At 39.8% G+C, this 12,044-nt stretch overlaps 1 protein-coding gene across 5 annotated transcripts in view; it reads right to left on the reverse strand.

Moving 5' to 3' along the window:
- LRRFIP2 (LRR binding FLII interacting protein 2) overlaps positions 1–12,044 on the reverse strand; it is a 110,128-nt gene that overhangs the window by 60,779 nt on the left and 37,305 nt on the right. For all 5 annotated transcript variants that reach the window (XM_052636216.1, XM_052636202.1, XM_052636208.1 and 2 more), the window contains exons 3-4: positions 5,167–5,253; positions 3,908–3,958 (exon numbers count right to left, since the gene is read on the reverse strand). In XM_052636216.1, the coding sequence (XP_052492176.1) occupies positions 3,908–3,958; positions 5,167–5,253 (138 nt within the window). The remainder of the gene's footprint in view (positions 1–3,907; positions 3,959–5,166; positions 5,254–12,044) is intronic.

The raw sequence follows: 12,044 nt of genomic DNA on the forward strand, positions 1-12,044 counted from the left end.
GAATATCTTTAGATTTATACAGCTTTCTTTTTAGCACCATTTGGGGAAAATGACCTAATGAGTTCAGAAAACTACAGAATAAAATATAAGCCCATACAGGCTGGCTAATTTAAAGTGACAGAATACAGTTTATTCCATAGTCATAAACTACACCTGAAACCAGCACTATGCAATAGGCCTTTCATCAGCAGTGGAAATGCGCTATGCTTGTGCTATCAGATAGGCAGCCACCAGCCACAGGTGGCTACTAAGCATCTAAACTGTCAGAAGTGCAACTGAGGAACGAAATTTTTAATTTTTATCAATTCAAGCAAGTCGAAACCGAATTACCCAGAGATGGCTAATGGCTACCATATGTACAGTGAGGCAAGCTCAAAGCAAATTTTTATTACACCAAAAAGACTCCAAGCACACATTTTACTAAGAGTCTGCCATGCAACACTACTCTTGCACAAAAAGGCAGGCATTCCGCGTGGTCTCTAACTTCTGCCTTTATCTGGAATGCTACCGCACGGTGGCAAACAGGGAGAAACAGAAGGAAACCCCCGTGTAAACGAAAGACCCCAGCACCAAATATAGAATTATTTTTAAGAGCTAGAGGATCCTTAGAGGTCATCTAGTCTGATCCTTTCATCTTATAGTACATAAAACAAAAAACTGCATCACAAAAAGGTTAGGGGTCAACAAAGTTGGAAAGCTGGACCAGCATTCAGATCTTCTGACTCACCATACCACTGAACCAATCAAGACACTGTCCTACACTGGCCAAATCCAGATTTAATTACACAGAAAGAACATGAAGAAAGGGGCAAGGTATCCTAGTTTTGTACTCTGGAATACAAAGAAAGCTTCATTTCCCAGGTATTTCTAAAGGCATATTAAAACTGCCAAAAGGCTTTTTTAAAAATTAATCACCAGAAAGTCAATAGAAAAAGATTTCAGCAATGTTCTTGGGTACCATTTACAAGGCAGACTATCCCTCTCTTCCACAGTTCAGAAGACAAAATATTTTCACTGTCTTGGGAATCCTTATGAGTATAAAGGATGAATGAACAGGACAATGCCTTCAAAGAGGGGTATCTATCTTTTAAGCCTTCCTGGAAAATTATGTTTGATACATTTAAGTTAGATAAATGGAAGTGAAACATACCCTGTTTTCAAAAGTTCTCTTGAAGGTTTTCTTTTTTTTTTTAAAGCTCACAGCCCTCTGAATACACCTGGACATATCTGGCAATAAATATTTGATTCAAGGGTGGAGCTATCCCCCTCAGTTTTTTTTTAAATTAATTCACTTTTAAAAATTGGAGGCTAATTACTTTACAACATTGTAGTGGCTTTTGCCATACGGTGACATGGATCAGCCATGGGTGTACATGTGTCCCCTATCCTGAACCCCCCTCCCACCTCCCTCCGCATCCCATCCCTCTGGGTTGCCCCAGTGCACCAGCTTTAATGCCCAGTTTCATGCATCGAACCTGGACTGGCGATCTATTTCACATATGCATGGTTCAGTGCTATTCTCTCAAATCATCCCACCCTCGCCTTCTCCCCCAGAGTCCCAAAGTCTGTTCTTTATATCTGTGTCTCTTGCTGTCTGGCATATAGGGTCATTGTTACCATCTTTCTAAATTCCATATATATGTGTTAGTATACTGTATTGGTGTTTTTCTGACTGACTTCACTCTGTATAATAGGCTGCAGTTTCATCTACCTCATTAGAATGGATTCAAATGCGTTCTTTTTAATAGCTGAGTAATAATATTCCATTGTGTATATGTACCACGGTTTTCTTATCCATTCGTCTGCTGATGGACATCTGGATTGCTTCCATGTCCTGGCTATTATAAACAGTGCTGCGATAGACACTGGGGTACACGTGTCTCTTTCAATTCTGGTTTCCTCGGTGTGTATGCCCAGCAGTGGGATTCCTGGGTCGTATGGCCCCCTCAGTTTTAAATTAGGAAACTTCACAAACTGCATTTGCTCTTTCAGATTCCCAACACATCACTGCTTCAGACACCCAGTTTACAGACAGCAGTACTGGCTAACCTAAGACTATCTGGGGGCCCAGAAAGACACAGGCCCTTTCCTTCTTGGTCCGTCCACCTCCCACTCCACCATTAGCACACAGGGCACCCTCGGATCCCTTTGAATTCCAGCTCTGCCAACAACTAAAGTTGTTCACTTTGCCAGTCCTTTATCACCTACCTATAAAATGGAGACAGTGGATCTGTCTTACAATGGGGACTGAACACGTATGTAAAAGGTATGAGCACAATGCTGGCACACAGACATGCACTCAACACGAGCTTCATTCCTGAGCCTCATGCTCCCGTGTACCCTATTCAGATCCAACAGCCCACTCACGGGCAAAAAAGTGCTACAATTAGGAGAAAATTTTAATATAGGAAGATTCTTCCTTCTAGTCATCGATAACCCAATTGTTTGTCTATGCATTATTTACTATAAATTTATTAGTAATTTATACACTGTGATGCTCACATGCCAACTTCTATGATAAATTCATAGACAGAAAGCAGCCAGAAAGACAAGGATAGGATAAGAAGTTAGAGGAAGAATCAGTTTGAACAAAGTGCCAGAAAGGGTCGGAATGTTAGTTATTCTATCTGAAATTAAACCCCACCTTCTCTGCCTGTCCAAATACTACCTATTATTAACCCAAACTGCTCCTTTCAACGTAAGAATTAAATATTAGACTTTTAACATAGGCTTTTCCTATTTAATGCTTTGATCTGTCCTAAGATATTAAAACCCTAGGCAATTTAATTTGAGAACTATAATACATAATTAATTATAAGAGGAAATTAATATTTCCACTTTGGCAATTAAGAATTATTTCTCTTAACTCATGCAAAAATATTCTTAAGACATCATCAGTAATATTAAGCCAGTTACATGCAGAAGACACTTGAATTATAAAATAAGCTAGCTTTAATAACAAGAAAACACACACATACATGAAGAGTTGCTTAATTTTAAGTAACCAAAATCTTTTCTCTCTCTTTTCTAAAATATCACAATGAGAAGTATGATGAAGTTTTAAAATTTGTATGTAAATATAATCATAAATATTTAAATTCTGGTTATACCTTAAAATGCTATTCTAGAAGGGATTTGCTTATGAAAGTTGCTTGTTAGGCAGCAATTAAACAGTGGTTCTTAACCTCTTAGGGATCACAGACTCCTTTTGAGAATCTGATGATAAAATTCCTGTGGCCATTTTCACATGAAAACATACACATACTCAAAACCTGGCATGAACAGTCCTTACCCCATCCCCCAAGCCTATCCACACACCAAGCTCGGAACCCCTGCAATCAGAGGCAGCTAGGGCACTTAGCAACACTGACAAAAGCTCAAAGTTAGCAGTGACTCACAGTAACTCACATGCAATTTGCTCTTGCAGCTAACAAATTTGGCAGTGACGGTGTAAGACTTGAAAGGAAATGGAGAGAACTAACAACATAAAAGTAATTTTCAGAGGGGATGAAAGAATGACTTGGTTCATCTTTCTATGAAGAACCTGATATAGCTTTTTAAAAAAGAGAGAAAAGAAGAAAGGGGCAGGGGAGGAGAAGGCGGGATGGAGCGGGTGGGCAAATTTTAGGGACAGAAGAACAAATCCACAGAGAGAAAGCACATTCATCTACGCAATCTTTCTTGGTCAGGAGCGTTTATGAGATGAGTGTGAGGCTGTGACTGCAACGAAAATGGCTGGGCTCCAAGCACACATTTGGTCCACTACAGGCAGAAGAGACACTCGCTGACCTTTAGGTTCAAACATGGCAAACACTCCCACTTGGCAAATGATTAGTCAGTGTTTTACTTTGAGATTGCATATTTCAGCAACTGATCACAACATGCAGGGCAGGCGATCCCGGCCTACCAGCCACTTCTGAATCTGTCCCCATTTCCGGTCAAAGGAATGGTGAGAGTGCTGCAAATGCAAAAGTTTCACAGACTCAAGTTTCCAACACACTGCCTGCTATGGAAAGTCTTAAATTAATCACACACATTTGTCCTGAAAGGCAATGACTGGTCACACATTCAAAATACACAACATACTAAGCTAAATATGTTCAGTCTGCAGCTTACAAATAAAGCTTAAACTTAATAACTCTATTCTTATAGTTCACTACAATTTTAGGAGTATAAAAGACAATGCATTGTATTGTACCATTTCATCTCAAGCCAAGAACTGCATTCAATATTTGAAGCTATGAGGTAAAAAAAGAAAATTAGCAATACATTAATGCTTTTGGCTTTGTTTTTGAGCTGTGACAATATGGACTCTGTACACATCTCTTTAACTCATTAACAGAAAATTCACCACAAACCTCAAAATGAAGTGTTTAATACTGCCCTGCAGCTTTTCTCCCCCTTTGAACTAAAACATCAGAAATGGTTTTTATGGGAACTTTCAAAGTCAGGTCAATGTCAGAAGGAAAGAGTAAAAAAAGAGTATTTGTTTTCTTTTAAAGCAGCCCAATTTCTATATGTCTAGTTAGAAATTTTTTCTTTTCTGGTTTTCCCAGTGATAATTAAAACAGATGGAAATGTATTAGCCATACAAAAGTGTAACATAAAACTAATCATAATCCCACCATAGATAAACCAAAGTACTGAGAGTGATCACTTCTTTCCAGTAGTTTTTGATCTATATATGGATACTAGTTTTCGTAACACAAGACTAGAGTCCTAAAAGTGCTATAACTGTGGGATTTTTTTTTCCATTTTCTTATAAGGAGACTTTCCTCCATTATTAAGTATGCTTACAAACTACAAGGCTGTATGATTTCACAGAGCTTAACTATGTAGGTATCACAATATAGTCAAAATTCTAGGACATTTAGGGCTATAGTAGATAATTCTGTCATCTCTAAGCCTTCTCTGGCTATTACGAGGACTTTATAACACAACAGTAACTTATGACAAGAGGTGTATAGGTGTCTGCTGTTAATTTCAAACAAATATTGCACTTAACTTGCTGACATAGAATGGCTCGTCAAAACACATACATCAAGTTACTCTATTCCCAGTATTTCAAAAGGAACCAGGTTTACTTCAGAAGGAAACTAGCCACGTATTGATTTTGGGTGGGGGGGGGGGGAATAACACAAAATCAGGGTTATTTCCCCCAATTACCTCTTTTTGCTGCCGTTCCAGTTCTCTCATGCGGATATCTCTTGCCTCTGCCCGGGCAGCCCGTTTTGCTGCCAGTCTTGCCTCTGCCTGAAAAGTAATAGAAAGATACAGCTTTATTTAAAAACCAGTGCCTCCAGCACCACACCTCTAGACCAGCTTGGAGGACAGAGAGCCAAAAAGAGTGGGGACACGGGGTTGTCCACCAGCAGCCTGATGACCTCTGCAGTATACACCCCCTCCATAACTCACTTCTTTTTCTAGTCCCAGAGTCTCCTGAAATCTGGGCCTTTATGCACAACTGTCCGACTTGATGACATATTCAAAACAGTTTACACTGTTCATTGTAGGTTTCTCCAAACTTGCTTTTTCCAAAATTTCTTTCCCCATCAGTTTAATCATACAAATTAGAAATGTCAGGGCTGGCCGGCCCCTCTTTCACTGTGGGTATCGCCAATATTCTCTCTCCAAGTGCTGTCAATTCTTGACCAACTCTTGGGTTGAGTTTCCCTCCAACTCATCTCGCTTTCTTTGTGCTCACTATTCCCACTTATTTCAGGAACTCTTCCTCTCTCTCTCTCTCTGAGATATACTTCACATGCCATCAGATTCACCACTTAAAAACATACAATTCATTGGGTTTTTAACTATATTCACAAAGTTGCACAATTACCATTACTATCTAATGATACTTTCATCACCCCAATACCCATTACCCAACTCCAGCCCCTGGCAACCATCAGTCTACTTTCTGTCTCTATGAATCTGCCTCTTCTGGACACAGCATATAAATGAAATCATATAATAAGAACTCTTTATCTCTTGGACACTGCAACTGCCTCCAAATCCATCTACCTGACTCCAGACTCGACTCTACAATTCATCGTCTATGTGGTTACATGACTGCCGGTCTGCCTTACAAAACACATTTCTGATCAAATCAATCATTTTGCTCTGTAAAATACTCCAGGAGCTCCCCCTCACTCACCGTTCAAGCAAAAATTCCATAGACCAGCACAAAGAGAAGACAGGAGATGAACAGCAAAAAGAGAGATAAAGTTTCTCCCAGTCAGTTCTCTGCCTTTTTCCCCCCAGTTGGCCCCAGCTTCACCAGTTGCACCCACCCTGCTCCATTCCTGGACCCCATCTCCTGGGCTGGGAGGTTCAGCCTCTCTTCACAGACTGTTTCCTGGCAGGAGGTATTCTCCCTTCTCTCTCATTCAGCGACCACACTACTTTCTATGAAGAGTTCCTCCAGCCCCTCTGTCACTACGCACACGCCCCTACTGTGACTTATTACACTGTGTTAAACGTATTCTATGGTATTAAAGCTTCTGTCGCCCCACAACTTTCATGCCTCGGTGTCTGCTAAACAAATAAGACATTTCCAGGCCATGGGCCAGTGTATCAAGGAAATGAGGCAACAAAACAGCCTGATGTACCACATGAAACTAAAAAATCTCTGGTTTCTCTGGGAGTGGTTTCCTGGGTTCTTGGCCTCATTGTAACTCTGATTCAGATCCCTCCTCTGATAAGGACAGAAGCTGCTGCTTCTCTTGTTCTGATAATATTTGTGCCCAAGTCTCACAGTAGGAAGGCTTCCCAGCTAGCACAAAAATAAAGAATCTACCTGCCAATGCAGGAGACACAAGAGACGTGGGTTCCATCCTTGGGTCAGGAAGATCCCCTGGAGTCGGGGCAAGAATACTCTAGTATTCTTGCCTGGGAAATCCTATGGGCAGAGGAGCCCCGTGGGCTACGTACATGGGGTCACAAAGAGTTGGACACAACTGAGCAATTAAGCCTGCAGGCACACTCACACTAAGAAGAGACTCAGCCAAGGTTTAGAAGGATCTACTGTGTGTAAGCACTACACTGAGTGCAAAAAATACAGAGTAGGACATGCCATTTCTGCCTAAAGACTTCACAGTCTAGCTGAGACAAACACACTGCTTAAAAGAAGGACACCTGCAGGAAGGGGCAATGGGTTTTGCCAGGCAAGGTCACAGAAGGCCTCTAAGAAGCACAGACAGTGTAAGAGTTACTACTTACTCAACTGTCTCAATTTTGGCATTTTCCTAGTCAGTTTACATGTGTTTTAGTAGCAAGAACCCTGCAAAGTGAATTGCAATCTACCATCCTTAAGCTCTCACACCGTCATCACCAGAGCAATTAGTTTTCTCACATGAATTTTCCAATGGCCTCTATCTTTAAAACACCTACACTCAGACTTCCCTGGTGGTCCAGTGGATAGGAACTCACCTGGCAATGCAGGGGACACGGCTCAGTCCCTGGTCAGGGAAGATTCCATATGCTGCAGGGAAACTAAACTCCTGCACCACAACTACCGAAGACTGCCCGCCCAGAGCTGATGCTCCACAACAAGAGAAGCCTCTGCAGTGAGAAGCCCTCATCCCGTCATGAAGAGGGGCACCAGCTCACTGCAGCTAGAGAAAGCCCACTCACAGCAACGAAGTGACCCAGCGTGGGCAAATAAATAAGCAGTTAATTTAAAAATATACCTACACTCTCCACCTTCTTTCCCCCTCTATGAATGATCACCACCTTCTTACCAGAATGTGTATTTTACAAAAAAAGACTTTAAGGCTAAATTATGCTTCAGCACATAATAAATACATCTATACTTGCAGCCTCCCTTAGAAATTTATCAAGAATGCTGATTTAATCCTTCTGATATCTGTGGCCAATTCTGCACAATCTATTCTAAAATGGGAGTTCTCTAACCAAATGGAATTATAAATAATTGAAATTTATTCTCTAATAAATTCTCTTGCACAACAAAAGGGAAGGGACCTAACTGCTGTACAACAGAAAGACCACGGGCTTCAGAGCCACAAACATACCCTTCTCTTTGCTACTTAGGCAACTCTAAGCAAAACTTGGACGTTACCTCCCTTGGAGATAGTACTAAATATAGCAAGCTTTAAGAAGATAAAGAGGTTTCAAAACTACTTTATCTGTTTCTTTCTTATTCATTGCTTCCAGGTTCCTGATAGCAGGAATAGGAAGGGGCCAGCGGTCACTCCAATCTGGTAAGACAAGAGGTGCACTCTATTCTTACACTGATACATTTACACTTTTTTTTTAAATTATGAAAGTATGATAATACATTTATAGGAGACTTGGAAAACACAAATTACAAATAGTATTACAAGCATTTTAAATAGATAAATTAAGATTTTTAATTGGAGTTTCAAAATAAAATTCTCAAAAATTAATAAAATACATAGAAAAGTAGAAAGATATAATAGACCTGAAAAGCACTGTGAACCAATCCAATATAATTAGGATTTATACAATTTTCACACAACAGCAGGATACAAATTCTATTCAAATTCCCATAGATTATAAACCAGGAGACACTGGAACATATCCAGGGACATAAAACAGGGTGCAAAAATTTCCTGGTCTAATCTGTAATCATACAGAGTCTGTTCTCTTAACACTGTGGAATTATGCTAGAAATCAATATCAAAAACATTTGAAATTAACCCCCATGTTTTCAAGTGCAATATGACATTTACCAAGAGAGATCTCTGACTCAGCCACTGAAAGCCTCAATAAAGTTACAAGACTGGAAAAACACAGAATGTGACTGCAAAGAAAGCATTTAAAGGAGAAATTAGTATCGAAATGAGAGCTTAATGTCAAAGATACTTTAAAAAACCCATGTATACAGAAATTAAATGTCCACTTAAATGATGAGTGTGTATAAGAAATCATAACAAATAAAGTTAGAAAATATGTGTAACAGAATAAAAATGGAAAGAGAATTTATCAGAATTTGCTGCATGCAGCTAATGCTGCTCAATGCAACTAAATATAACGTGAAATTTTAAATAAGGTATGAAAACAAATAATAGATCCTAGCAAAAAATTTTGTAAGATTTGAATAAAACCTGTACTTTAGTTAATAATACTGTGAAGTGAAGCGACAGTCACTCAGTCGTGTCCGACTCTTCGCGATCCCATGGACTGTACAGTCCATGGAATTCTCCAGGCCAGAATAATGGAGTGGGTAGCCTCTCCCTTCTCCAGGGGATCTTCCCAGCCCAGGCAGGTCTCCAGCATTGCAGGCAGATTCTTCACCAGCTGAGCCATAAGGGAAACCCAAATAATACTGTGAAAGAGAAAGTGAAAGTGAAGTCGCTCAGTCGTGTCCGACTCTTTGCGACCCCATGGACTGTAGCCTGCCAGGCTCCTCAGTCCATGGAATTTTCCAGGCAAGAGTACTGGAGTGGGTTGCCATTTCCTTCTCCAGGGGATCTTCCCAACCCAGGGATCGAACCCAGGCCAGGGATCAAACCCAGGTCTCCCGCACTGCAGGCAGACACTTTACCGTCTGAGCCATCAGGGAAGCTAAAATAACAGTTAATTTCATGTTTCTTTGTTTACAACAGTATGTCTTTATATTCTCAGAACTGGATTAGAAGTTTCAAGTCTCATTCAAAAAATTTTAAAAATCACTAAATAATAAGCTTTCTAGACTTTTAGCCATAATACTAGATATACTGATATATGTTTAAACAGTCAAATTATAGGTACACCAACCACACTTCAAAGTAGCACACCAGCACCTTCCCCTCAGGATACAATTGTGGCAAAGAGCTACCACAGCTTAGTTTTAACCCACTCTCACAGGTACAAAATAAAAAAGATAAAACAATAAAGGACCACAAGGATTGAATTAAGTTCAAAACAAAGGTTGGTTAATAAAAATGAAACACAGAATCACCACTTGACCCAATAATTCCACCTCTGGGTACATACACAAAAGAACTGAAAGTAAAGACTCAAAGAGATGTTCACACATCAAATGTTCATAGCAATATTACTCATAAGAGCCAAAAGGTATAAACAACCCAAATGTCCATCGGCAGATGAATGAATAAGGAAAACGTACACACATTTTCCATACAATGGAATATTACAAATCCTTTAAACAGGAGGAAGCTCTGACTATATGCAACAACTCTGATGAATTTTGAAGACACTGTTGAGTGAAACAAGCCAGACACAAAAGAACAAATATTAAATGCTTCTGCTTATCTCAAGTTTCTAAAATAGTCAAATACCACAGGGATAGAAAGTAGAACAGTGGTGTCCAGTGTGGGAAGGAGGGGATGGGAGTTGCTATTTTAACGGGTACAGAGTTTCACTAAGGATGCTGAAAAAATTCTGAGGATGGGCAGAAGTCGTGACTGCACAGCAGTTTAAATGTACTTAATGTCACTGAACTGTACACCTGAAGATGATCAAAATGATTGACTTCATGTTATGTTTATTTTACCACAAAAAAAGCTTAGTTAGTTTAAAAGTTAGCATAAGACAGGAGTGAAATCAGAAGTATTCAGGAGCCTAAGTCATGGTCTTTTAGGCTGATATGACCCAAACTTTTAAGTAAGGTTAATAGGAAAATTCAGGAACTGGAAATTCAGGTTCAGAAATTACCTGTAAATCTAGTAAGCACTGGACCAGGTTTCTAAACATGAACATTCCGAGAAAGACAGTCGAGAAATAACGACCAAGCTCTGGCAACGTATCAGGACCCAATTCAAAATGTACTAATTCTGTAAAGGGGGGATCCTCACCTTTGCCCTTAATATTTATAAAACTGAACAGTGCTTTGAGAATGATCTTCATAGAATCAAAACTCAAACTTTCAAGGTGACAGAAAAGATGAGACCTCACACTAATATTACTACCATCATTTGGGCACTTAGCAAAGCTAGATGATTATTTTCCTTTAATTCACAAAGTAACCACTTGAGGTACAGAAAGATGAAGTAATTTGCCTGATATCCCCTGGCCAGCAAGTACTGGAACTGAGATCCAGATCCTAAGAATCTGATTCCAGTTCACGCTCTTAACTATGTTGCTACAACTTATATCTTTATATTCCAAGTATAAGAACATATCCTTAGGCAAATAATAAAAGTTTACTTTGGATGAATTATCCTATGATTTTCAATTTAGCATAGACTCTCTCTTTTCTGTGAAAAGGTACTCTTCTGGTTCTCTTTTTTCTTTGAGCAGGACTTTACACCAAATGTAGTCGATCTTCTTTTGTTACAGACAGCCTTTCTTCTCGTTTTTTTACTCCCTATTTTCAACTATCGACCAACAAGAATGACTCAAATCTTACATCTCGGGCTCTGACCAAAATCAAGACTTACATTTCTAACTGTTTGGTGGATCTCTTGTCATGCACTAACAGTGGATAAAAGCAACCTCATCCCCATGAATACTCTATGCTTCCCTGTTTTTCAGTCTCCAGAAGTGAAACCCTTGTTGAAAACTCAGCCTCAGGGATTCCTACTTCTTAATCAAACTTTCTTTACACTATCCCTTGAATCCAACCTTTAATTTTCCTTCCAAGCAGGTCCTTACCACTTTCATCTATGATACTAATTCTAACTTCACTTTCTCCATTCCCACTCTCCTCCTATCCCTGCTATTCCATATTACACACTGTTAAATTCACCAAGAACTGACTCATTGGAAAAGACCCTGATGCTGGGAAAGATTGAAGGCAGGAGGAGAAGGGGACGACAGAGGATGAGATGGTTGGATGGCATCACTGACTCAATGGACATGAGTTTGAGAATGCTTCGGGAGTTGGAGATGGACAGGGAAGCCTGGGGTGCTGCAGTGCATGGGGTCACAAAGAATCGGACACGACTGAGTGACTGAACTAAATTCACCAACACCCAAAAGCATCCTTACACTGTTACAATTTTAAATTTGGATTCTGTTACTGCCTAGTCAAATAAACACAGGCAAATGGGCTAAAATAAACTCAGTGTGGCTCCCACTGGCATCCCAAATCAGAAACTCAACCAAGGCCAATCCTATTCTAA

The sequence above is a fragment of the Budorcas taxicolor genome, chromosome 1 (genome assembly GCF_023091745.1).
Source record: "Budorcas taxicolor isolate Tak-1 chromosome 1, Takin1.1, whole genome shotgun sequence".
Classification (NCBI taxonomy): Eukaryota; Metazoa; Chordata; class Mammalia; order Artiodactyla; family Bovidae; genus Budorcas; species Budorcas taxicolor.